Source organism: Suricata suricatta, chromosome 4 (assembly GCF_006229205.1).
Source record: "Suricata suricatta isolate VVHF042 chromosome 4, meerkat_22Aug2017_6uvM2_HiC, whole genome shotgun sequence".
In the NCBI taxonomy this organism is placed as follows: domain Eukaryota; kingdom Metazoa; phylum Chordata; class Mammalia; order Carnivora; family Herpestidae; genus Suricata; species Suricata suricatta.
This window is the reverse complement of record NC_043703.1, coordinates 9748815-9776635: the sequence shown is the minus strand read 5'-3', so window position 1 is coordinate 9776635 and position 27821 is coordinate 9748815. Positions and strand designations below refer to the sequence as shown.

General features: G+C 43.3%; 1 protein-coding gene and 1 long non-coding RNA gene across 4 annotated transcripts in view; both read left to right on the top strand.

The window, feature by feature from the left end:
* Nucleotides 1-597: 597 nt before the first annotated feature.
* ITGBL1 (integrin subunit beta like 1) overlaps nucleotides 598-27821 on the top strand; it is a 212242-nt gene continuing 185018 nt past the window's right edge. For all 3 annotated transcript variants that reach the window (XM_029936470.1, XM_029936469.1, XM_029936468.1), the window contains exons 1-2: nucleotides 598-695; nucleotides 1891-2108. In XM_029936470.1, the coding sequence (XP_029792330.1) occupies nucleotides 598-695; nucleotides 1891-2108 (316 nt within the window). The remainder of the gene's footprint in view (nucleotides 696-1890; nucleotides 2109-27821) is intronic.
* LOC115289342 overlaps nucleotides 3464-27821 on the top strand; it is a 40819-nt gene continuing 16461 nt past the window's right edge. Inside the window, exon 1 of the long non-coding RNA XR_003907573.1 lies at nucleotides 3464-3536. This is a non-coding gene — a long non-coding RNA (uncharacterized LOC115289342). The remainder of the gene's footprint in view (nucleotides 3537-27821) is intronic.

The following is a 27821-nucleotide window of genomic DNA, read 5'->3' as shown; positions in this document are numbered from 1 at the left end:
AAAAGTACAAGAAAAGGTTATATTTGTCCGTGGCGCTAGCCCCCTACCACTCATACCCCAATAACACACCTTCTGTAAAAGCCCTTGGAGAAGGTAATTCCCCACAAGCGCTCACGCTGACGTCACCAGCCATCTGGTCCGGCTTTGACGTCTAGGGGACTATTTTACCTGTCCCTTGAATATCAACCAGCCCAATTACTCCCTCTGTCAGCTACCTCTGAGGCCTGCCTTTGGAGAAAGAAATGACTTTTCCTAAATCTGTGAACAGGACAGTTTTTTTTTTTTAATGTCAAAATAAACCATCTGCTTGTACAACTGTTTCTAATTACTCCTCTGCCTAGACGCCGCACTTGAGGGGTTTGGTACCAGCACCCCGCCCAGAGCGGTGCCGCTGCCCAAAGCCTCGCAGGCAGGCGGCTCAGCCAGGCGCTCGCCCCCGCGGGTAGAGGCCCGATCCGCGCGTCCCGGGGTCTGCGTGTCCGTCTGCCAGGCGGTCTGTGCCGGAGGCACCCTCCCCCGCCGAGCGCCCCCCTCCCCCCTCCCCGGGAGCCCCACCCTGCAGGAGCGCTGCTCGCCCGCACCGCCCGGGAGCTCAGCATGCGTCCCGCGGGCTTCGGGAACTTCTGGCTGCTGGCCTCCTCCCTTCTCGTCGCGGGGCTGTCGGCTGTTCCCCAGAGCTTCTCGCCGTCGCTGAGGTAAGTGTGCTTTGTGGTCCTCTGAGACCGACCTGCCCCGCTCTGCGTGGCAGGGCTCGCGTTTGCAGGACGGCTGCCCGAAGCCAAGAGCAGTTAGAAAGTTGGCTACGGGATAAACTCTTTTCAACCTGTTCGTGTTCCTTCCCTTGTATATCTGCGCTGTGTGCTGTCCTTTAATGTTTCCTCCGGAAAACTACAGTGCATAAATAGGAAGGCACGACCTCCCCCTATTTTAATGCATAGGAGGAGGACCAATGCCATGAGACTAAGGAAACCAATCCTATGTGTGCCTGTGTGTGCTCGTAGCCTAGAAGGCAGAATTATTTCACAAGGTCTGCATTAATTACTGTCCTGCATTTTGAAAGGGACTTTGAGACACATACTAATAATAACTAAACTTTTTTAAAAGTAGAATTTATAAGCACTCTTAATGCAACTAGAGAAATATTATGTCCAGCACTATCTTAACATCTATAAGTCTTCCTACATATCCATCTCTTCTTTTTCATAAAAGGCTGCTCCTGGCCATCAGATAGCAATGGGACTTTTAATCTTATCTTACTTATTTAAATTATTTTTTTGTGCGTTTATCTTTTTTTTTTTTTTTGAGAGAGAGAGAGAGAACGAGAGACAGAGTGCAAGTGGGGGACGGGCAGAGATAGCCAGAGACACAGAATCTGAAGCAGGCTCCAGGCTCTGAGCTGTGAGCACAGAGCCAGACTCCGGTTAGAACGCACAAGCGGTGAGATCATGACCTGAACCGAAGTCTGACATTAACCCACTGCGCCACTCAGGTGCCCAAGCAATGGGACTTTTTAAAGAATACTGAAAAGGCAGCCAAATGTCATGCTTTGCATTCATTTGCATGTAATCAAAATGTGCATATAAGATTCTGTGCCAAGCCACCAAGAGGCAGGGCTGGGTCACCTCTGTCCACCTGGAAGGCGGTCCTATATGTGTGTGTGCAGGTCACCCCTCAACGGTTTGGGTCATGATCATTGCTCTTGTGATGGCCCACGGGAGGTACTCGCTTGGCCCTCCCCGGGGAAACGTGGAACCTCAGACTTCCATTCTGTGAAGTTGAACGTCGCCAAATGGGTGGGCATCGGGGTGGCTGGGGGGAACATGGGTTCAGAGCAGCAGGGGCGGTGACTGCTCTTGACCAAGGCCCTGCTGTGGTTTGTCGCCCACGCAGAATCGGGCCGGGTGCCGCCTGCAGGCTGTCCCGGGCCGAGTCCGAGCGCCGGTGCCGCGCGCCCGGGCAGCCCCCAGGGGGCGCTCTGTGCCACGGCCGCGGCCGGTGCGACTGCGGGGTCTGCATCTGTCACGTGAGCGAGCCCGGCGTGTTCTTCGGGCCCCTGTGCGAGTGCCACGAGTGGGTGTGCGACACGTACGACGGGAGCACCTGCGCAGGTAAGGGGGGCGCGGGCGCAGGGGGCGCAGGGGGGCGCGCTCCCCGCGGGGGCTTTCGGCCACTTCCGGGAGAGAGGCGGAGGGAGGGGCCCCCCAGGGACAGGCCTCCACGAGGGGACTGCCTTCAAGCCGGTCCTCCCGACGCTCCTCCACTCTGGAATCACGTGTCTCACTACAGTCCTCCGCCCGAGGGTCCAAACTTGAGTCCAACTAATATTGGTAAGATTCGCTCACTTGATTAGAACTCTCGCTTGCCTCGATTTTAGTTCCTTATTACACACTTACACACTGAATCTCCCAACTTCCTCACCGACGGAGTTAAGCTGGGGGGCCCCCGCTACCCCAATCGCGAATGTTAATCATATTTGCAGAACATAAACCAGTGTTTTATTTTTATCAAGGAAACGCAGGGGGAGTATTACTTTCTTAAAATCCAGTGAGGGTAGGTCGTGTCTTTGAACTCTGATTCGCCTTCTTCCTCTCAGGGTATAGTCCACAGGTAGAAGGAAACTGTAACAAGGGAAAAAACCAAGCAGACCCCAAATCTACTTAGATTTGCTTTTGTACTGATTTAACCACTAGGAGTTTTCTGCGATTGTGAAGCCTAGTATTTTGTAAGGGGTGGAGGCAAAATACATTCATTTCTCTTGAACATTTTTAGGGAGTGATTCAGGTTGTGATCTTGGAATGGGATCAGGCTGTCTCTTCATAGAGAACACCCCAGCCTGTGGCACTTTCACCTTGACTTAGGGCCATTCGTTTACTTGGGACCAGAACTCTGCTGGGTGGCTGTGAACGGTACAGGGGGCCCTGTGTTAGTAAAAGGACCGCACAATGGATTCTTCCCAGGGTTTGGCAAGTTTGTGGGAGGGGAGGGAAATCACAACATAGCGTACCCACAGTGTAGTGAAGAGTCCAGCACTACCAGAGATGAAGGGTGAGTTTATTGCAAAATGGCACCTGGGCCCAGAAGTGCCTCCTAAGAATTCTTAAGACGCCCAGTGGAAAAATAGTCACATCAGTCATTTGGAGGGGGACAAGTGCTTCTGTGTGGCTTTGTTTACCCCTTGAAGGCTGTGGCTCAGCCCTCCAAAAGTACTGAATGCCACAGCTCCTTACTCTAACTTCATCAGTCCCACAAGCTGCCCTTTGGAATGAAAGCGAAGTATTGTCTAATATTTTGTTCCAAATTCCACTGTTACCTGGCTTCGCTGGCTTGCGTTGCCTCTGGCAAGTTCTCTTTAATATCATGAGTTCTGACCACAGTTCTTTCAGGACATTTAAAAATTGTTCTTTCATTGGAAACGTAAGAAGAAAGATGCAGTCTTGGACAGGTGAAACGAGTTACAGGTGCCGTCAGATAAAACTCCCCTATTGAAGAAGCTCATCTGGTTCCTTTCTGCAAGACCAGGCAGCAGGAGTGCTGTGGTGTGTAGTGTTCTTGTTTATCTCCCGCGGGACGGGGTTGCTGTGCACTTACACCATCTCGCTGCGTTCTTTCCTCCCTGGTACGAAGTGCAGCACTGAGTCATGCATGCTTCTGTTTGCACATGTGTGCATTCCCGTAGAAGGCAAAATGTTTCTCTTTATCTCAAGGCTCAGTGAGGTAACTGTGTTCATTTGCCATCCTCACCTTTGTGACTGATGCCCACTGACGCCTGCTCTCCGTGGCCCGTGAGAATCGACGCCCACCAATGCTCTGAAGGCATTTGCCTGGGCAGTGAGGTCTTTACACACAGCACCGCCGAGGTGCTCGCCAGCTTCCCTCCTTGTTCTGCAATTCATGTTGAGCTTCTCAGTTCGATCTTGAAGAACCAAGTTCCTATATTGTAGCTAGGAAGGCAGAAACATAGCAAATTGTCTTTTATGTTCTTATGTGCACCTGGGCCTCTGCCTCTAGGGTGCTTTCCAGAAATAGAGTAGCTTTCAGAGACCTCCCCCAACTCCTTTGAAGAATAAAATCCTGCTCGGGTATGTATCATCCGGACTCTGGGGGAAACAGTGCAGGAGTCCAATCCCAACCCCACCACTTAGTAGTTGTGGGAACTTGGACAACTCCTGAAACTTTCTGAGCCTTGATTTCTTCATCTGTAAAATGGGAATTTTAACATGCCGGAGTCGAGCTCCGGCAAGTCCAGGGTTCCCTGAAGGATGGACGGTGTCAGCACGAGAGAGAGTGAGAGAGCCTCGAGTTTCTTTCTAATCACCAGGCAGGCTTCTCTGCTCTGTCTGATTCTTTAGCTTTATTTATGGTGAAGGGTACAAGGGGCAGAAAGAGCAGTAAATGATTTCTCGTAGATAATTTTTACAATTTTCCAGGACATGGATTCTGCAGAAGTTACAAGTCTAGTAGTAATGATGGTCATAAAAAAACGTAGCTACAGGCACTGATGCTATTATATGGGAAGGGCAGGTATATTTTATAAAACTTCAGGTCTAGCCCCAAGGAAGCGATCTTTAACCAAGAGGCAAACAGCATTGTTTAGTAAAGGTCAGTTTTTTATGAGTAAGGGTCATTAGGCTGTTTATAACTCTATGAAAAAGTTCCCAGAAAAACAGGATCCCCAGGCAACTTAATATCTGCTCTCACAGTCCCAAAGACAATTGATACATTTTATTGCAGTAGTGACTTTTGCAACGGGTGTCCAGTCACAGAAAGTAGTAAGTTATCAACTGGGAGGAATTATATGTTGCTCAACTGGGAGGAATTATATGCTGCTTGCCTTAGTCCCATTAGGGTGTATCTAGTTTACTCATCTTTTCCCTGACCAGGTGCAGTCATGCCTCAGGGACAGGGCAGGGGGGCAGGCCACTCCTGATACTAATCAGCAAAGCACTCCAAGGTTTGGTGCCCAAGCAGAAATGAAAGTTACAAGAGGGTAGATTTTGGTCTCCATCTGGGGGCAAGAGACCATGCAAACTTGCCATATTCTCACCAGGAATTTTCACTCAACTGGTGAGTTCAGATAGCTCCCAACAATAACATTACCTATTGTATAGGATTGTTGTGAGCATCAACACATGTAAAACACTTAGAATAGTGTTTTGCACAAAGTGCTTAGTACATATAAATGTGTGTGGATGCCTATAATGTAATATTATTATAGTGATGCACAAAATGTGAGCTAGTATGGGAAGATAGATGGACATGTAGATGGATAGATAGATAGCCTGGCTTTGAATTTGTTGGACATTTGATGCAGTGAGAGCAATTTGGTTTTCATAACGTAGCCCGGGCCTGTTATTGATCCAAAGCTCAAAAGGTCGAGCAAGGATAGCTATTTTGGCTCAGCCTCAGAGCAGCTGTATTAGATACACCATGGCCTTTGAAAGTTAAGTCCATCGGGATTTTTATACTGTGAATCATAAGAATGATACTCATTTTAGTTTGAGCCTGGTTGAAAGTGATTACGTGTATACTGTCATAAGTGGTTTATTTCTTCTAGCTTCCGCTTGTTCGTGGCACATGAGTCTTCCTTGGACTTCTGTGCTGTAAAGGTCTGGCTCAGAAAGTGTTCGGTGCATGTCACAGTCAAATGAGAAGTAAACTAATTTGAGTGGGTTATTTCTTTGAGAAGGGTAAAATGTTTGATTATATAAAAACAAACTTTCAACTTGTATTTGAAAGCATCTCTGAATAACCCCTTGAACAGGTATGATTACACTTAAATAAAATATTGTATTTTTCAAAGTTTATTTATTTATTTTGAGTAAGAGAGAGAAGGAGAGAGAGAGTGAGAGAGAGAGAGAGAGAGAGAGAGAGAGAGAGAGAGCGAGCAGGGGACGGGCAGAGAGACAGGGAGAGGGAGAATCCCAAGCAGGCTCTGAGCTGTCAGTACGGAGCTTGATATCAGGAACTGTGAGATCATGACCTGAGCCGAAATCAAGAGTTAGAAGCCCAACCAACTGAGTCACCCAGATGGCCCTAACATATTGTTATTTTTTAAAAAATCTCTTCTAATCCCTTTTGAAATAAATCACTTAAATGAGTTTTAGTAGCTGGAAAGAACTAATTGAATTGAAATTAGCAAATACTTATGAAGTGTGATATATTTACTAGATCCTCTGCTGTTGAAGGGGGTATAAAGATGTGGAAAATAGGGGCATCTGGGTGGCTCAGTCAGTTAAGTGTCTGACTTTGGTTCAAGTCATGATCTCATGGCTGTGAGTTGGAGCCCCGCGTCGGGCTCTGTGCTGACAGCTCAGAGCCTGGAGCCTGCTTCAGATTCTATGTCTCCCTCTCTCTCTCTGCCCCTACCCTGCTCACACTGTGTGTGTGTGTGTGTGTGTGTGTGTGTGTGTGTGTGTGTGTCTCTTTCAAAAATAAATAAACATTAAAAAAACTTGACACAGATTCATAGAACAGCATTATTCATAGTAGCAAAAAAAATAAATTTTTAAAAAGATGTGGAAAATATAACAACTTTCCATTGAGTAGAGAGATGAAAAGAAATACCAAATACCTATAATACAATGCAGAATATAATTTCTATGACTTTCTTTGAGAGTTCCATTGAGACAGGAATTAAATATTGTGGTTAAAACAGTTGAGAAAGAGGTAGCTTTTGGTATAAATCTTTGTGTATAGGAAGGGCTTTAGTCCAAAAGGTGGACTCCTGGAATTCTCAGGGAAGAAAAGTTCAAGCAGTGGTACAGAGGCAGAAAAGTCTGTGGGCGTGTTTAGGAACTAGTGAAGTATTCTAGGTTTGGCTTGGGTGGATCTTAGGGCTGTGGGGAAACTACTGGAAGATATTCTGAGTTACAGTAGGACATACGTTGAGAGCTCTGAACCTGGATGTGAAGTCTGTGCTTAATAAAGCAGCAGATAGGGGCCATGACGTGGCTTGACCATGGGAGCAGTGGTTAGTTCTCTGACCACTGAAAACGAACAGGGTGTCTGAGGACATGACGAGTTGGGTTAGACACTTGATGGGGAGGAACTCCCTTTGATACTATTTAAAGTATAGTCCAAGGGGGTGAGAATAAGAACTATGATGAATTTTAAAGAATCTTGAAGGTACGGTCAACATGCTTTCGTACCCAAGGATGAGTGCGATGACAGATCAGTGACTGGGAGTGTGATAGAACTGACGGAATAAGGGTCAGCAACAAAACTAGATGACTCCTAACCAGTGGCTAAAAATCTTTCTTAGAGGGAAAAATCACTTATTTGAAATCTGAGATTGCTGTAAAAATGGAGAATTATAGCTCGCATAATGAGTCTGGACTTTATTGGCAGTGCATCTGGGACTAGATAGATCATGTCAGAGCTGTTACCTTGGGTTAAATTGTTTGTATCCTTAACCTTGAGCCAGCCATCTGATTTCTCTGAAACTTAGATTCTTTTTTTTTTTTTTGGAACATCTTTATGGATGTAAAGAACCTTGCATCTGGTATTGTGTTATTCAGAAGAATTTTTATATTTATGTATAAATATATTTAATACCCACATAATTATGCATTTATACACTAATTCATACTATGTGTAAACATTCTTATAAACATTGATTTAAGTACATAAACCCTATGTAAAAAATAATTAAAATACATGGAAATACCCCTAATATATAAGTAGTAGCATTTTTTTCTTGCAGATATTTCTTGTACGCTGCTAAGTAAATAGTATGAGAACTTTTTAAAGTTTATTTATTTATTTTGGGAGAAAGACAGTGACAGAAAGAATGGGCATCTCAAGTAGGCTTTGCACTGTCAATGCGGAGCCCGATGAGGGTCTTGAACTCACAAGCTGTGAGATCATGACCTGAGCTGAAATCAAGAGTCAGATGTTCAACTGACTGAGCCACCCAAGTGCCCCAAATAGTATGAGAATTGTATGTAATTATTCATGAGGACTGAACTTCCTGGCTCTTTAGAGTCTGGCTTAGGACTCTTTGATCTGCTTTCCCTCACAGTTGTGTTTTTCTTGGATAGTTGAGTAATTCTCTCCAAGCCTATTGTGTGGAATCACTTTTTGGTTTTTCCTTTCTTAATCATTTTCCATTTTCCACCTTCTCTTCCTTTTTTCAAACCATATTCTGTCTTCCTTGCCCACTCCTTTAACTCTGTCCAGAGCCTTCCCCCTTGGTAATTGCCATATGGCTGCTTCTTTATGTCCCCTCTGTGCCCCTGTATGGGGCACCAAGTTTATGGGAGTATTGCTTGTTCTTTATCACCCCATCAAGTAAACGATTGTGTTGAACAGACAGAGCCCACTTTCCACATCGCCTCCTTTCATGTGTTTTCATGATGGCATCTTAACCTGTCCTTAGTTTTGGAGAACACATTCAGGAGTTTACCACTAGCTCACCCACTTCACGCAAGCATCTTGGTTTTTTTTCAGTTCTACTCTCTCAGGTTCATCCATTTTGGATAAGTGCATCCAGTCTTGCCTCAGGGGACACATAAAAATTAGAGGTTTTCTTCTTCACTTTCTCCCATCTGTACTGCTTTCTTTGGAGGGTACTCTGTGATTCCACTGTAGAGACTGAAATACCTTTTCCTGGGACCAGGTCATCCCACAGTTTGATGATCTAGAAGAGTGTCTTTATGGCATGATAGTGTTTAGATCAAGTAGTGTCAATGTGAGAAATTCCGTGGTTGTTTTTCAAGTAGAATTTCCCCCAGAAAGAGAAGGGGACATATGGGAACAAGTTTATTTATGTTACAAATTTTAAATTTGCAAAGTAAAAACCTCCTTTATAGGTTTCTCAGAAGTCTCCCATATATTTTAAGACCTGAGGCTAAAATGGACAGCCCTTTTCTCTTAGCATCATAACCCCAAAAAGCTTCTCAGCTCTTTGGCCTCAGACACAGACTGTTGAATCTGACCTTGTGATTCCTGATGCTCAGGGTTTGGAGGTGGGTGATTAATTCTATAGCAGCAGAGATCTTGTCCTCAGAGTTAAGAGGAGTTATGAAGTAAGATGTTTTCCTCAATTCCATTTCCTGCCATTGTTTTCATTTTCTGTTGCCCTTGTAACAAGTTACCACAAACCCTGTGGCTTAACCAACACAAATGTATTTTCTTATAGTTTTGTACATCCAAAATTGGACAGGGTCTCCAGGGCCAAGGTGTTGGGGAGTCTTTTACCTTCTGGAGACTCTTAAAGAGAATCCATTTTTGGTCATTCAACATCGAAAGGGTTTAGTGTAATGTGGTTATAGGACTGAGGCCACGTTTCCATGTTGGCTGTCAGCTGGGGGTCTGCCTGACCCCCTAGAGGCTTCTCTTGGGTCTTTGCACGTATGTTTTGCTCCTACATCTCAGAACCAGAGACGAGGGGTCAGATCCTTCTCATGAGGTCGTCTCTCTGCGTTTCGTCCATTGTCATATCCTCTCTTACCACAGCCTGGAAAAGTGCTTCACTTTTAAGGAGTTGTGTGACTAAATTGGCTCCAACTGGATGATCCAGAATAATCTTCCCAACTCAAGATCCATCATCTTAATCACATTGGCGAGACCCTTTTTGCCATGTAAGCTATTGGCAGGCTCCAGGAATAAGGGTGTGAGCATCTCTGGGGGCCCTGTGAAGTGCACGGGAGGAACGCTATAATATGGGTGGCAAGAGAGCGATGTTCCAACTCCATTAGTGCCTGGCTGTTCTTGCGCCTCCTCTAGGATGCAAGGACTGAGTCTTTTCCTTCCTTTCAGTGCTTCTCTTCATGACTTAATTCCCCTGCCTCCCGTCTTTCCTGCACCACTGCTGATAAGAAACACCAAGCTTCTAGTTCAGATCATAAAATGTGACAGTTAGCCCAACAGTTACCCACACTTGATGCCTGACATTATCACTCGCCAACTGTGGGCAAGTTACTCAAACGTTTGCAACTTCTGTTTCCTAATCTAGAAACGGGAACAGTAATATTATCAATGAGGATAATAATAATGCCAAAATGCAGGAGTGATTAGTGAGTCAGTGGAGTTGGGATGCTTCCTTATGTGATGCCTCTCTTCTACTACCCTAGCCTGATACTCAGTCCTATGATATTGACTCCCAAAAAAGTGATTTTCCTTCTACGCTATATCTTCCTCTGGATTTAAGTCTATGTTCACCTTTCCTCCTCTGACTCTCAGTGAGTTTTTGGAACTACCTCAGCTCAGACAGTGTGCCTGCTCCATCACATCAAGGCTAGCTGAGCTCGGCCCTGGCCGTCTCCAGCCCGAGACTTACTGGGTCACATTCCAGCTCACTGGATATCTGTGTTTTTGACCCTAGTTTCTGTCTTTGTCTCAGAAGTGTGACTTTTGTGTTCCTGTCCCTGCAATCTTCACCCCGATTATGCCCTAAATAGTGTGTGATTAGTCTTTGAATCTGGAAAATTTCATTTTCTTTACTGGAAACCCTAAGATTTCTGCAAATTTGCAGAGTTTACACTCAGTACCTTTCTGCTTCTCATTCTTACCTCCACTAAGATTTCTCTGTTTCCTGGCTGTTCCTTCATTTCCTCTGAAGCATTGATCTCAGGTGGGTTGAGTCCAGAACCTACTCCTTTATCTTACAAAAATGGGGCAAGCAACACAAACAAAACAGAGTCAAAACAACTTACTTTCACAGAGCTTTTGAGTATTTAGTAAAACTCTCTGAATGTTGTGGAGACACTGGAGGTGGGCTTATTGAATCAGAAGAACGTCAACAACTTTAGATTGAATAGTAATCATCCTAGTTCTTAAAAGTCCCCACTTCTTCAACAAATCCTCTTTCTGAGGGCTAACTGTGGATGTGTGATGGAATTCTGGTTGAAGAGATGTGAGCGAGGCGTTGGGAGGGATGCCAGAGGGAGCCGACATGCAGAGAGGTATTTTTTTTTTGCCAACCATCCTTCTGCCTAGAATGCACCTAGTTCCAGCAGCCCCTTTGCATCAAAAGATGAATATGGCAGCCACCTATTAGGATGGCTCGCCCCCAAGACAGGAGTCTCATCTTTTGGAGACAACGTGGAGCTGTTGTACTAGTCCTGGACTTCCTGCCTCCTTATGTGCTTTTTGCACATAAAAATAATGAGCCACTGTCATTTTGGGGCTTTCTGGAAGCTAAAAATATAACGCTATCAGAAACAATGGTTATATTCAGAAAGGTCAAGTCTATCAAAGCAGAGCAAGGGTAGCACTGGCATAGTGGTTGAGAGCTCATGCAGGTGACATGGGGAGGGCTGGTTTCCACCCCCGTGTGCCTGCTGTGTGATCCCAGCAGTTTGGGTAATTTCTGTAAGACTCAGTTGACTCATCTGTGAAATGGGATATCGTTAACACTCTGCAGAGAGTTATTGCAAAATTTAAGTCCGAAAATACACATGAAGCATCTAATAAACTAGCTGGCATAATTGTCATTCTAAATGGGTGCTATTATTATCATTATTAATCCTAGAAATCTCTAAAGGGATTATGCTAAGACAAAAGGGAATATGTCTTTGCTTTAAATGTATTTACTAGTAATTGAGTGATCAGTTATGAATGTATATTCCCTGTACCTGTTTATATATTCAACATAGACTGCTTTTTTGCCTAGCTATTTTTATGGGGTTATTATTTCTACATGAAGATGTAATTTTTCAAAATCTGGAATTAAATTACCAGAGAGAATATAAGCATTGTTTCTGTATTTAAATATTTTTTAAGTTTTCCATCTATTTGTCTGTGTATTTAAAATTGATTAAAACATAACACATGTATGCTACAAAAAGTCAAACAATACATAAATGCATGGATACAAATCAGTGCAGTGAGGTTCCATTCTATGCAGAGATCAGATTCTATGTCAGCACAAAATCACACATTTGAAGTTTAAACGTTTCCCTGACAAATCTCCAAGGAAAGCTCTGTGTTTGAGTTGATTATACCATCTCTCAGTCTAGCACAGTAAACACTAGTAAATGAGTGTTTACTCCATGGCTCTTTCCGTGTTTACTCCATTTTTGGTTTTCGGCTGGATATCAGAGGGCTGTTAGCTGGACTGTTGGTTTGGGGACCCTCAGCTGGGTGGGGTGCCCATGGTGGGAGGCCTGTACCAGGGACATCAGTCCACGGATGCATTAGATGCATCTCTTTCACTCTCCCCTGTTGCCCCCACTTGGGACTTCCACTCACTGAATGGAATAACAGAATCTCTACACTATTTAAGTTATTATTTCACCTTCCTTTATTGCCAAGTTTTTGCCTTCAACGCCAATATATATATAATTGATGTCGGGTAAGTTAAATATGTGTGTGCTGTGACTCTTTATTCTTCAGCATACCCTTTGGCGTTAATCGCTATTAAATTTAGGTCATATACTTCCCTGTTTTCCCGTGGTTATAGACATACCCAGGTTATAAATGTGCATGCACACTCAGAGGTCTGTTTCTCTCCCTCTCTCTTGCTTTTTTTTCCCCCCTTAAGAGTATATCACAGTTCTAATTCTAGCTTAATAATATATGTGGTTGAGAATTGGAGTGCTTGGGGCGCCTGGGTGGCCCAGTGGGTTAAGCGTCTGACTCCTGATTTCAGTTTAGGTCATAATCTCATGGTTTGGGAGATCAAGCCCCATGTTGGGCTCTGTGCTGAGTGTGGAGCCTGCTTGGGATTCTCCCTCTCTCTCTCTCTCTCTCTCTCTCTCTCTCTCTCTCTCTCTCTCTCTCTCTCTCCCCCCCTCCTCTTCTCTCTATGCCCCTCTTTCCCCCCGCCTCAAATAATAAAAGAAAGATTTTTAATAGGTGTATAGTACCCAATAGAAGGGATATATTGCTTTAGTAATAAACAATTTGCCTATTAGTGAACATTCTGGTTGCTTCTAGTCTTTGTTTTTGTTGTTTTATTTTTTGATGTAGGAGGACCTTAAGCAGTATATTCAAACTCCAGCTTAGAATTGTGCACACGCATTTGTACACCTGTGTGCACATAGCTCTCTAGCTCCTTTACTCTTGCATGGACACATAGACATTTCCACCAGATGACTGAGTCCCGAGGCATGCGTAAGGGAGTGGTCAGCCAACAGAGCTGTTCACAAAAGTGTCTGCACACATTGCTGATCTTGGCGGAGGGAAATTTCAGATCAGGTGGAACTTGGAGATCCAAAGCCTTGGTCCTTAGGGAAATTTAGATTCCAAGCCTGGTGTGAGATTCAAGGTCAAGAGTCACATCTGAAGGGGAGAAACACCATACAGCAGAGACTGAGTGTACCAGGAGGATTTAGCAGGGCATGTTTGGGCACCCCACATGGGTACATTCTCAGGCTGTTTTCCATTAACTCTTAAATTGATAAAGACAGAGAGCTGCAAGGTGGTTGCAAATCTCATTTTCTTTGGAAAAGAGTGCTTTGTCTTTTCAAGGATCACATTTCCTGGCAAATAAGAAACTATATTTTGTAATAGAACTCATTCTTCTGTCTGCTCTAAATCATCTTACTTAAGGCTGGGCAGAAGAATGATAGCTTTATAAAGGGAAAAGAAAAATAGGACCTTTAGAAGGATGCTCATTGGCTTGACCTTGAGTCACCTCAGTGCTAACTTAGGCCAGAAGACAAGTTTCACTGCCAAGAGCCCTCGCCTCCTAATTGTATAGAGTCACTAGTTGAAGCATCAAATTATTCCAAGTGAATAGTAACCCACTCTAGTTTTCTGTTTTACTATTTTATCTGGATACTTCCTGAGGAAGACAGGCCAAGAAAAGTTTTGTCTTTTTTTTTTTTCCTTTGAAGAGGTCAGTGAGTTTTGGTATTGCTTAGAAACTTCTTTTATGGCAGGGCCTTAATGGTAAATTCATGATTTAGTCAATGGGGGGAGAGTACGGAGGCAAAATCAGAAAATCAAAACATGGTAAATGTATTTCCTAATTGGCCATTACTGCTCTTTCAAAGCTATCATTTTCTGCTGTGCAAAACACTTAGGAAAACTAGTTATTTTTCTAAACAAAATGACTTGGCCACTTAAGCTTTTTCCTTTCCAAAATATAAAAGGCAAGTTATGGACTTTTTTTTTTTCTTTCTTGGTCAACATCATTAGTTATATAAGCTCCAAGAGTTGTCCTGACATGAAATAATTCATTTGTTTTGAAAAGAAAAATATTTGATTTCTAGCTGTGTCCTGGATAGACTTCAATTGCCTGCTTGGATAGATTTGAGCCTTAAAATTAATGCTGTGTTATAATACAAAAGAGTAATGGGAAAATATCTATTTCTATTTGAGTACGCTTTGCTGAAAAAGGTTTTCGTGCATATAGACTCATTCAATTCTCATGTAACTTTTACAAGGTAGTCAGAATGGTTGTTTTTCTGCTATCATAGTAAGGAACCTTGAGAACCCCCCATTCCCAAATCAATAGGTGACCTCTTCTCGAACATACTATAGTTGATCTGAAACCACATTTTTAGGGTAAATATTTTCATGAACTTGAAGTCCTGAAATAACATTATTTTGAAGGATCTCATTTTTGTATTTAAAAATATATCTTCTGTTGATTTTTTTCTTGGAAGAGAAGATTTTCATTCCCGTTTCTGCCTTGTGCCAGAGGTACTGGCAGAATAACACCTTACTCATTTAGTATCAAAAGAAGTCTGGGTAGCAGAAAGCGTTGGGACTAAATGTCATACAAAGAACATTCCTCTCAGCTGTAATTGATATTCTCAGAGTGATTACATTGAGCACCAACTCTTCTCAAAATAAAGGTTCTCCACAATGAGAAATGAGAGAAACATTTCTATAACCTTTGATTTTCCTGGTCTATAAGAGTGAAAGAAAATATAGATAAGAGAGTTGAATATATATTTGTTACTTTCACAGACATTAACTAGTTTTATTTTGAGTAGTAAGAGTAAATCACATTTGAGATTATCTTTTGTTCTTATCAAATTATTCATAATGGGAAACCCAGAAATTCAAGGGGCACCTGGGTGACTCAGTTGGTTAAGTGTCCGACTTTGGCTCCGGTCATGATCTCACGTCTTATGAGTTTGGGCCCCGCATTGGGCTCTGTGCTGACAGCTCGGAGCCTGGAGCCTACTTCAGGTTCTGTGTCTCCCTCTTTTCTGCTTCTCCCCCGCCTGTGCTCTGTCTCTCTCTGTCTCTCAAAAATAAATAAGTGTAAAAAAAATTAAAAAAAGAAATCCAGAAATTCAAATACATGCAGTTGTTAATATGTGTATAGCCTTTTTGAGAACAAAGCAATGGGAATCAGCAGGAATGCACAGTGAGTGAAGACACGTGTCTGCAGGAAAGTGAACGATTTTGACAGGAACATCATGAGGGTGGGCTTTCCTCTTTGCAGGTGGGTATGTCACTCATCAACCTGCCTAGTATTCTTGAAATTCTACTCCTTCTATATTTCATCCCTGCTGATATGCCAGATATAGAATTTTAAGAGTTGGGAGTGGCAGTGAATTAATATGTTGTTAATATAGTCTCTGGTGAAGTTAGTAATCTTTCCTTTGGGAACGCTCAGTGAGCGGGTTTGAATAGCATGGAGATATAGAGGCACCCTGCTCTGGAAAGTGCCCGGGAATTGGAATTAAAAAGCAAAACAAACTGTTCGTTCTCCACTCTTGTTACTTACTGTGTGACCTTGCGTGAGCCACTTGCTTTCTCTTAGCTTCAGTTCGGTTAGATTCAACAAGCATTTATTAAACACCCCCAAAAAGGTGACTAGTGGAGGACATGGCATTGGTAGGTGCAGACTGGAGCCGTCAGAAAGCAGCAGGTTCTGAATCCAGTGACCAGTGGTTTAGGAAAGGAGTGGAAAGATTTTCATGACCGACAGTTGACCACTACAGAGAGAAAGCCTACTGCCTTCAGCTTGCCTTGCTACTTTCTGAGAATTTTAATAATTCTCACTTTCATAAGTTAATAGTTAATGAGCACCCAATGCCATACCTGCATGTATCGTAATATAGGCATTAATATTCTGTAAAGTCGACTTGGCATTTGTCAAATTCTCAATTGTCGGCATGACACCTATGAAAATACAATAAAGGAGTATCTGTGCACATCTTGAAATTTGCCCACACAATAGATATAAAAAGCCATATAAAAATCATAATAGTCACATCAAATACCACAACAGTCTCTGCTGTCTCTACATGGAAGAGAACTCGTCAACCTGGTGAGGGTGCCAAGCATGGGTTAGAAGAACAGCTTGTGAATGATGCGTCCGTGATTATTTGCAGGAAGTAGCGATGGTAGAGAAAACAATTCCTTTCTAAAAGGGCAACGTTTTATGGGATACACTTTAAAAGGTGTTTATTGATTTTGAGAGAGAGAGAGAGAGAGAGAATGTGTGTGCGTGGCGAAGCGTCAGAGAGAGAAGGAGGGTTGGGGGGGCAGGGAAAGAGAGTCTCAAGTGGGCTCCATGCTGTCAGCACAGAGCCGGATGCAGGACTTGATCTCATGAAGCCGTGAGATCATGACCTGAGCTGAAATCAAGAGTCAGATGCTCAACGGACTAAGCCACCCAGATGCTTCTATATGGGATATACTTAAAAAAAATCTGCTTAATTATAGTGATGTGTCTTGTAGTGTTATTATGGAATTGAAATAAGGTAATGGTGATACAGTTAATACTTACTTAGGATTTGCTGTATGCCTCTTGTGTTAAATTCTCACAGTAAACCTACTGGCGGGTCATCCTGCCATTCTAAGGAGAAAGAGCTCGGCCTCAGAAAGATTAAGTGGAATGTTTAAGATCACATTTTATGTGACACCAAAACCTGTGCAGTCACTCTTCTGCTGACTTACCCCGTTTAGCACAGCGCCACCATAACTGATGCCCAAGAATATTTAAATTCCTTTTCTGCAATTTCCAGGGCAGGAATAAATTTTCTCTAATATTCTCTCCTAGGACTTTATTGTTATTGCTGCAAGAATTGCCACAAGGGCGCCTGGGTGGCTCAGTTGGTTAAGTGTCTGGCTCCTGACTTTGGCTCAGGTCATGGTCTTGTGGTTTGTGAGTTTGAGCCCCGAATCAGGCTCTCCCTCTCAAAATAAATAAACATTAAAACAAAAAAGAATTGCTGCATTACAAACTACCCCAAAATTCAGTGGCTTACCGAGACCCACCAAAACCAATCTTTATTTCCCACTCTTGGGTGTGTATTTCAGCTGTGACTGAGCTGGGCAGGACTGGAATCCAGGGTGCAGGCTGAGCTCCCTGTCGGGGTGTGCTTTCGTCATGGTGGGTCACAGGAGGACCATAGGGTGAGAGGAAATACTCAGTGCTCCTTGTGGCTTTAAGTCACCTGCCCATTGTGTCCACATACTGTTGGGCCAGTGGAGTCACCTAGTCAAGCCCTGTACCTGTGCTCTGCCTTCTCCACATGGCCAGGTGACAGGTCAGGAGGCAATGGAGCTGTTGACAGTAATTATTCCATCAGCCAGAAGGTTTAACATAGGCATTCCAAGATCGTGGCTGCTCAGTGAAATTAGTTGATTGATGTGATTATAAATATCTGATATTTAAATTTAATTTGGAGGTAAATATGTTTCAGCTTTAAATGTAACCATATTAATTATACAGTGAATTATATTGATTTTTATGAAGGGGTGAGAAAATTAAAAAGAGAAAAGCAAAAATACATCCAGAAGCTAGTATTTGATGAGGGAATTCATACCAGTCTCATAAAAATGAGTTCTCTAAATATAGACTTAATGTCCTGTGAGCCAAAGGGAAAGTGTTTCTTTCCACTGTACTTAAATATACTCAGTCTGTCATTTTTCTGACATCTTTCAATGGGTCTTTGCATTAACGCATGCCTCAAGTGCTATAAAACGTGGTGTTTTGATGAAAACCAGAATACTGACATATGTCATGAAGCAAGTTCAATGGTTGTCTGTTTTCACAGGCACGTTTGGTAAGCCACTGATCTACTTTTCGCTAAATTACAGGTTTTAATTTTCATACATTTTCTACCTTAAAAGAATATTTTATGTAGGATAATGTGTTAGGTGACTTGAATAAGCTATTTTTGGATGTTTTTTAATCTTCTGAGAACTTCAAAAAGGCAGTGGAATCAGCCAACATAGTCAGTAGTATTCAGATTTCTCTTTCTCAGATTTTAAACAACAGCAGAACTCAGTGTGTTTGAGACGCAAGAACCTAAGCCATTTTAAATTGTGTGGGCTGTCCCACAGCCGTAGATTGGTCAGGCAGCCGCTGTGAACTGGCAGCGCTGTTAGGTAGTTTATTAACTTAACGGAGAATGTATTTCCTGTATCTAATGAGCCGTAGATCTTTTAGGGACTAGTTTTTCACAAACCTTGATCTTGAAATTCAGATGACTTACAATTTTACTGGAAGTCCGTATGAGTACAAATGTTTATAAGAAAAATATGTGTGGGGGCGCCTGGTTGGCTCAGTCGGTTAAGCCTCCGACCTCAGCTCAGGTCAGATCTCACATTCGTGGGTTCGAGCCCCGCGTCAGGCTCTGTGCTGACAGCTAGCTCAGAGCCTGGAGCCTGCTTCCGGTTCTGTATCTCCTTCTCTCTCTGACCCTGCCCCTCTCATGCTCTGTCTCTCTCTGTATCAAAAATAAATAAAACATTAAAAAATTTAAAAAAAGAAAAATATGTGCGTAATAACTAGAAACCGCGCCCATATAAATTAGTCACTGTCGTTAAGAGTTGAAACTCTGAAAATGGACTGCTTTTTCATATATAAAGATCCAAGAATTTAGATATAGATAAATAGAAAACAGAAGATGTACATATTGGTGTTGTATGTATGAAATTACCATAAACTTTTTAAGCAACTACTACGAATTAGACTGTACATTGGTTGCTGTAGGCGCTGTGAAGATTAAAATATGAGTCTTGGGGAGGCCTGCACGGCTCAGTTAGTTGAGTGTTTGACTCCTGACTTTGGCTCCAGTCATGATCCTGGGACTGTGAGATCAAGCCCCGTATCAGACTCTGTGCTGAGTGTGGAGCATGCTTAAGATTCTCTTTCCCTCTGCCCCCCGCCCCCACTCACGTGCTCTCTTTCTCTCTCTCAAAAATAAATAAATAAAAAGAAGATACGATTCTTTTTTTTTCTTTAGGAAATGTAGTGGTAGGTTTGAAATACAGCGCAATGCAGTATTCAAGAGTGGCAAAGTGCCTTGCATAGGAGTTTGAGCTCTTTTGAAAATAGTAAGTGATTAACTATTGGGCATGCGAGGACTGGCATTGCAGCCAGAGGGAGGAAGTGAGCAACATCTGGAGGTGGAGCCTCACGGACACTAGTCTTGCTCGGTGAGGTCGGTGGGTGCTTTCCGAGGGGTTCTCAGGGAGAGGTCTGCAGAGGACTGAGGGCAGCTCCGGGGCAGCCTTTCAATACCAGGACTGTGGACCGCCCTTGGCAGGTAATGATGAGCAGACACTTGGCCTTTCCAGATAGAAATTTCAGGAACATAGATCTTTGGATAAATGGAAAGAGAAAAGCCTTTAAAAGGACGGACAGCGAGGAGCTATTTTAAGAGCCACTCGTGAAAACGAAGACTATTCTGAATTACGACGGTGGCCAGAGAAAGAAAAGGGGAAGGAGATGCTGGGTGCTTTGTTCTATGACGGGATGGGCGGGGACCGAGGATGGGCTGGGGAGGTCAGGGCAAGACTTCTTTGCTAAATATAAACTGTTGTGGTCAAACTGGTTTTCAAAGACTCTGAGTCCTGGAACCTCCAGGGACATGTGGGCCTCTTCATACTTGGAGATTAAAGGGTTAAGTCTCTGCCAGCTAGGAAACTCCTGCCCGGCTCTGGTGCTAAGCCCTGGTACCTCGTCCTCCTTCTGATCAAATACCTCAACTATCTGCCACCTGCCGCCCAAAGAAGGGGCTACTTTGGGGCCATAAATTGGAAGTTGAGAAGACAGTGTTTTTGAGGGCAAAGTGAGCAAGAACCATTGTTCCTAAGACAGCCATCTTCAGTGGCCAAAGGACACATCAGCTCCCAAAGATTGCAGTTCATCCCCTAATGAATGGGTACCAAGGCCGAGAAGACTAAGAGTTTAGTGACTCCTGTAGAAAATATCCTATCCAGAGAAGTTTCTAAAAAAATTTTTTTGACGTTTATTCATTTTTGAGAGACAGAGACAGCACGCAAGTGAGGGAGGGGCAGAGAGAGAGGGCGAGACAGAATCTGAAGCAGACTGAGCTGTCAGTGCAGAGCCCAAAGTGGGGCTCAAACTCACAAGCCATGAGATCATGACCTGAGCCGAAGTCGGACCTTTAACTGACTGAGCCACCCAGGCACACCTGTAAGTTTCTAGTTACTTCAACACGTGTTTTTATTGTGAGTGTCTGGGTGTCTGGGGTACTTTGACTCTTTAGGTGTAGATAACTATTTCTCATAGGATTGCCGAAGATGGAAGAAAGAAACTACAGATTGTATGTTAAAGGAACACCAGTTGCAACTTTTAAGTATAGTGTTTTTACTGTACCAAAGTAAAATCAGATCTGTGTTGGAGTGAATGGTATTACATTCCTTATGTAAAAATAGCTTCAATTTCAGTTCATCAAAATAAAATCCCACATGAAAATATCAGGAACTTTTGGGGCACCTGGGTGGCTCAGTTGGTTAAGTGTCTGACTTTGGCTCAGGTCTTGATATCACCGTCTGTGAGTTGGAGCCCCATATCGGGCTCTGTGCTGACAGCTCAGAGCCGAGAGCCTGCTTCAGATTCTGTGTCTCCCTCGCTCTCTGCCCTTTCCCTGCTCACCCTCTGTCTCTCCCTTTCTCTCTCTCTATCAAAAATAAACATTAAAAAAAATTTTTTAAATATCAGAAACTTTCCGTTATACAGAAAAGAAATCTAAGTATTAGTTTTTTTATGTATCTCCAATACTTGATTACAAGGTGCTATGAAATTTAACTGTACGAAATACTAAAAACTCTTCCCTTAAATATGAAATGTATGTTATTCTATGTCATAGTTGCCTCATGAGTTCCCTTCATGTACTTTTCATGTATGAATCCCAACATGGAATAATTCAGCCTTACTTGGAGGCCAGATGGCTTCCATATACTCCTAGGTGTATCAGGTAGGACATCTTTTTGGAGTCCAAGTAACTGAAAACCCAACCCAAACCTGCTTAAGAAAAAAAATTACAGGAGTACCTGGGGGGCTCAGTTGGTTAAGTGTCCAATTCTTGGTTTCAGCTCAGGACATGATCTCACAGTGTTGTGAGTTCAAGTCTGGCATCAGGGTCCATGCTAACATTGCAGAGCCTGCTTGGAATTCTCTCTCTCCCTGTCTCTTTCTGCCCCTCCCCTGCTTGCACTGTCTCTGTCTCTCTCAAAACAAATAAACTTAATTTTTTAAGTTACAATTTATCAGCCTACTTAAATGGAATACTTAGGACAGTGTTTCTCAAAGTGTATTCTTGAGGGAGCACCAACTAGGTACTTTTTAGAAATGCCAATTCTGGGGGCACCTGGGTGGCTCAGTCGGTTGAGCGCCCAACTTCAGCACAGGTCATGATCTCACAGTTTGTGGGTTTGAGCCCCGTGTTGGGCTCTGTGCTGGCAGCTAGCTCAGAGCCTGGAGCCTGTCTTCAGATTCTGTGTCTCCCTCTCTCTATGACCTTCCTCTGCTTGCACTGTCTCTGTGTCTCAAAAATAAATAAAGAACATAAAAAAAATTTAAAAAAAAGAAATGCCGATTCTGAGTTTACTGAATCAGAAACTCTGACCCTGGGGTTCAGCTGTCTGCTTTAACAAGCCCTCTGGATTGTTCTGATACATAGTAAAATTTGAGAAACAGTGGTGTAGGACTAAGTCTAACTGTGGGTACAGTTCAACTTAGGGCCGAAGGATGCCACCAGGATCCATCTGTGGGCTTTGCCTCCCCTGGGTCAGTCCCATTTCCTGGGTTCACATGGTGGCCAGTGATAACTTTAACTATCCATCATCACAACGCTTTGTCCAGAAGGCCAGAGAAATGACTTCACTTCGAACTGAGTCTTTAATGCCAGAGGACACCTGGATAGTAACTACTTGGGTCAGTATGTGTGATATATTTTTATTTTACTCAGCTCTCTTTAAAAGAGATAGTCAGAGGGGTAGGCATTTGACTACAAAGAATACCAGAAAAAGAGGGACGAGACACTAGAGAAAAGCAGGGGATTAGGTGACTGGGGACAATAAAGACTCTGTGAGAAATGAGAGAAAATGGTAAACAGGATCGATCTGCAACGTGGGTTTTAATATTTTAAGTCTCAACCCCTTGCAGCTTTAAAACATCATAAGCTCTTTAAATATCATGTTTGTGTCATAATCATAATCTTCATGCCAACTGCTGGTCTCTGCGGCTATATTACTATTCATTTATTTAATCAGTGCCTGCTTAACCCTGTAAGCCAGTATTCACATTTTATTTTGGTGAATTTTACACAAAAAATGGCCATCGGATTTCAAAGGTCAGCTTTTTTATTTTTTTTTTAATGCTTTTTAAAATGCATCAACCAAATGGGGAAGAATGTATATAAAAATACGTAAAGAACTACCTAAATCCATTCTTAAGGTTAATATTGTATAATAAAATGCTTCGTAGGATATCTCTTCATAATATTTCTTGCTGCAAGATACTCCCAGTGATTTTGATAACCCGTCTTACTTTTTGTGACTATATCGACTGTATTTTTAATAGATAAAAATGTGCAGGTTTACCTGAACACGTTAAATCTCAAGAGAGAAATGTACAGTTCTAGCCCCGGGGCAGATGTTGTGATCCTGTCAAATTGCGCAAGCTAATTTTGAGCCATGTCAGGTCAGTTGCTGGGAGACGTTTGAGGCGCACAGGAAATTGTGTGGAGCCTGTTGATAACAGCTTGTCCTTGTGCTGTGACCCAACATAGTACCAAACCTGCCACGTTACCGACCCTCTCGTTAAGATAGAAGTCCTGGACTGGTGGTTTGCACCAGCATCACTAAAATGAGGAAATTAGAAGGACTTAAAAATACGATTGCAGTTGTCAACACGTTGGAAAATAAAGTTGGCAATTACAATTACGTTTGCAAAAAATCCCTTTAAAATATACTTGATGTAGAGTGCAATGATTTCAGTTGTGTCTTCCAAGCTTGGGGGACCCTAAGGATTCGCCATGCACTGTCATCAGTTCCTAGATCCTTCCTCTGGAGAAGTGCATTTCGTCAATGTGTCTGTTTAGCCAGCGTTCCAGGGAGTGGCCGTGCTCAGACGCAGTGGCAGAGCACTGGCCTAAAGTAAGGAGTTTGTATACTTTTCAAGGAAACGAATGTGGGGAACTTGTAGAAATATTTCCAACCTCAGCTTATACATTTTATTTCCTTCCAGTTCATCTGGCTCAGAAAGGAGGGTTAACCTCCCTAACTCCAGCACAGAGAAGGAGGAGTGGCCAGCTCGGTTTATGTTCAGGTGCAGCTGACGTAGGACGGGCCACACAGAGCCACGTAGAGCGCTTGAGGCCAAGGACGTGGTGACAGTAGACATCTTGGGTTTAGGGAGGCCTTACCGAGGAGGAAGTTGGTTGGGGGCCCCAGTAGATGGAGCTACTGGTATTTTCCAAAGGATGTTTGGGTTATAGAAGCTGTGCCTTTCAGACCTGGGGGCCAGCCCTTGTGTCCGGCACTCAGCAGAGTGTATAATTCCAAATGAGGCTGAAGTCAAATGAGCAATAACTTTCTGTATTAGAAGGCATGGCCTTTACAGGGCAATCTGCTCTTTTTTTTTGGTCATTTTAAAGGGAGTACAGATTTTAGCTTGAGACACATTCAACAGACTCTATATCTTGATTTAAAAGAGCAGATGGCATTTCAGAGTTCATCCCTTTACTTTTCAGTGGGTTACGGACATATGCCTGCTTAGTTTTCCCGTGTCCGTTGTAAAATTGAGATGCCTTCAGGAATTGACACTGGAGGAAATTCCAGGTTATAAGCTTTGTAACCAGGAAGTCTTAAGCTGACTCTTAAGTCTACCTTGTAAGAGCTGTGCCAAGGTGTAAAACTTCTAAACCTGCCCCATGGCTGTCCTTGTCTTTAGAAGAGTAGGACATTGTTTTCCTAATGTTTGAGAGAGAGAGAGAGAGAGAGAGAGAGAGAGAGAGAACAAGTGGGAGAGGGGCAGAGAGCAAGGGCGACAGAATCCAAAGCAGGCTCCAGGTTCTGAGCTGTCAGCACAGAGCCTGATGGGGAGCTCCAGCCCATGAATAGCGAGATCATGACCTGAGCCGAAGTCAGACATTTAACTGACTGAGTCACCCAGGTGCCCCAAGTAGGACATTTTTTTACTAAAAATTTTTAAATTTATTTATTCCGAGAGAGACAGAGACGGCATGAGTAGGGGAGGGGCAGAGAGAGGGAGAAAGAAAAAATTGCAAGCAGGCTCAGTGCAGAGCCCAACGTAGGGCTTGAACCCACAAACCATGAGATCATGATCTGAACCAAATCCAGGAGTCAACACTTAACCACTGAGCCACCCAGGTGCCATTGGGCATTTTAAAAAAATGTGGGGGTTTTTGTTTGTTTGTTTTTGTTTTTGTTTTGAGAGATGAGTATGAGCAGGAGAAGGGCCTGGGGGGCGGGGGGAACAGAGGATTGGAAGCGGGCTCCTAGATGACCCCAGCAAGCCAATGTGGGACTGGAACTAATTAACCCTGAGATCATGACTGAGCTGAAGTCAGACGCTCACCCCATTGAGCCACCAGGCGCCCCAGAATAGGACATTTTAATTGAAAGTGCTGTCGCTGAATGTGCACCGTGGGCCCAGACATTGCGCTTGGCATCCTTTATACTGTTCATGGAATTCACACTGCTACCTTTTGAGATAAGCATTCTTGTGTCCTGGCAACAGCAATAACAATATTTCTTCCTTACAGGATTTTTGGCAATAATTAATGTCACTAGGCAAACAAACAAAAATCACGTTCCAAAATAGGGATCAAATTCTACTTCTTTTAACAAAAACTGTGTAGAGCTTCAAAGTGACAGGATTCCCCCCACCCCCCAACTTCCACCCATTAAATCTTCATGGAACTGTTCATCATCTATTATCACATGGCATATAAGAGGGGCTCAATATATTTCACTTCCCTTTCGATGCTTTGTCATGTGACTTGGAAAGACCAGATGGTGTCGTTGAATATTTATGGGCTTCAGGGTTAGAAGAATACTGGATAGATAGAATCTTCTCTATCGTGGATCCGCCGTGCAACACAGAGGGTGTTCTTTCACCTCTTCTAAGCCTATTTCTCTTGGAAAGAATGGAAATCATCTCACAGTGTCCTTAGGGAGGTTAGTGAAATAATGTAAGCTGGCCTATCCTGGGGAGTAATTGTTTGTAAAGGCAAGTCTCCATCCTTGGATCTATAGCAGAAAGATTAGTTTTCTGAAAAGTGTGAATGTAAATAATGTTAGAGGAGTACGCTTTTGAGTAATATTTGGTAAGATCCATTTTTTACATGTTTATTTATGTTTGAGAGAGAAAGAGAGAGTGAGAGATCGTGAGTGAGGGAGAGGCAGAGAGAGAGGGAGACAGAATCCCAAGCATGTTCCGAAGGGTCAGCACAGAGTCCGATGTGGGGCTCGATCTCATGACCTCGAGGTCATGACCTGAGCTGAAATCAACCGACTAAGCCACCGAGGCGCCCCTGGTGAGACCCGTTTTGAACGAGTGGGCTTGCTGGTGAACTTTTGTTTTGTTTTTTTTTTTACACTGAAGGAAGAAAGCCCAGCTGTGCTGCTGGGGCTGAGGTCAGTGGCGGGCAGGAACACCGAAGTAGTGATGCACACTGATAAAATAACATTCAGTTCATCACACTCTGGTGAAAACAGAGAAACCAGTCAGAGGCGGACTACAGATCTTGGTGTGTGGATTGCTAGGTTTTAGAACAAGTGAGAAACAAATGTTTCCATTGTAGATTTTTGTCTCAAGAACTTATTGAAGGGGATAGAAGCATTTAGCGAGGTAACTCTGTCTCATTCAATTTAGTTAGCTTTCTGCGATGGACCGAAAGTTGGAAATTCATGTTGAAACCCTAACCCCCAGGATGATGGCATTTGATAGAAGCTGAGGCCTTTGGAAGGTGATTAGGTGGTGACAGATTTCCCATGATGGCACTGGTGTTCTTGTAAGAAGGGGGAGAGACACCAGAGCTCTCTTTCTCTACCCTATGAGGATATGGTGAGAAGGCAGCCATTTCCAAGCCAGGAAGAGACCCCTTCCTAAGAGCCAAAGCTGCCAGCTCCTTGATCTTGGACTTCCCAGCCTCTGAACCGTGGGAAATAAATTTCTGTTGTTTAAGCTACCCGGGCTATCATATTTTGTTGTAGCAGCCCAAGCTGGCTAAGACACACATAAGGACTTGCTGTTATGCACAGGGTCCTTGTAAGCAAAACACAACAGTCTGACCCTTTAGTGAAACCAACCTTGATTAAAATAACGCTGTAAACAGAGGTGTGAGGAATTTGCTGTTCATGCAGAGTGCAAGAAACCATGGGTTCTGCCTGGGATTATCAGGGGGGAGCACCGTTGGGCAGGCTCTTCAAGAGGGGGAGGAGCTTGTAAATGAGTGCAGAGAAGAGGGTACCAACAAATAAACGTACTGACAGAATATGACGAACCTAAAACCGTAGGGCAAGTCAAAGGCAGTAGCTCTGGCTTGGTATAATCTTCTCGCTTCAGATTTTGGTCTGACAGATTTACAGAGAAAGGGAGCAGCGTTTCTTGGTTATTAGAGAAGTCATCATCGAAAAACACGTTTTTCTGTTGATAAAGCTGGGAATCCCCTCGCGTTGCTAAAAAACCAAAGACATTTACTGACATTTAGTAAAGACCTTTCAGGTTTCTTTCCCTACTGGTTCCATGGTTCATACTTGGTATACTAGCCCATTAGCCATGTAGGATCTTTCTCGGTTTGGGGCTGAAAAGTCTATAAGAATGATTTTTTTCTAAAGTTCTAATACCTTTTTTGCTCATTTGTATGCGCTTATATACCTTCAACTTCCAACTATGTAAATCACTGTGAGTTAAATGTGTTTGCATTTTGCCGTTAATAAATCTGTCTGGTTCTCTGTCGCTAATGACAGAATGTAAATAAACTCATTGGGCTCCTTCGCAGCCACTTTCTCCCCTTCCAGGAGAGCAGGATGGGGGAGGTCTTCAGGGCCAAACCCCAGCATCTTCTCTGGTCTCCTCAGACCATGTCACCTTCCCCGTCACAGCAGCCTCTTACCTCATAAAGCTGAGAGCATCCAATCAACTCACTCTCTTTGTTTTGTTTTTGCTTTCTCATCATGAGGAGGTTTATATAAGCAAATTATAAGCTATGAAGTTTTGCTCAGATTGGTGCATTTGAAGAATCTTAACCTTAGACGAACTGGTAGGGTTCCCATGTTTGGATACTCATTCTAACCCCCACCTTATCACACACTGCCATTCTCTTAGGCCACAAATGCCTTTGATGATTTTCAGTATTTCATTTGGCTTTACACTGATTTATAAGACGACAAGTTCTGCGTCACCTGAATGAATGGTGTTCTTATAGAAGAATCTGGAATGTATACAGTGCCTTCTTTCTGAAGTTCCACTGCTTCAAGTACATGACTGTATTTGTGGTCATGTTCAGCAGTTACTCATTTAGGAGGTAGTTTTGCTATTTTTGGAGCAAAGGGGAAGGGAATAAATGGAGTTGCTTGGAGAGTCTAGAAATCCACTTGACTCAATGGATATTTATTGCAGTTTTTAGGGCCTCCTTACGGGGGATGCTAATTTTCTGCTCAAGTTTCCTTCGGCAGCATCT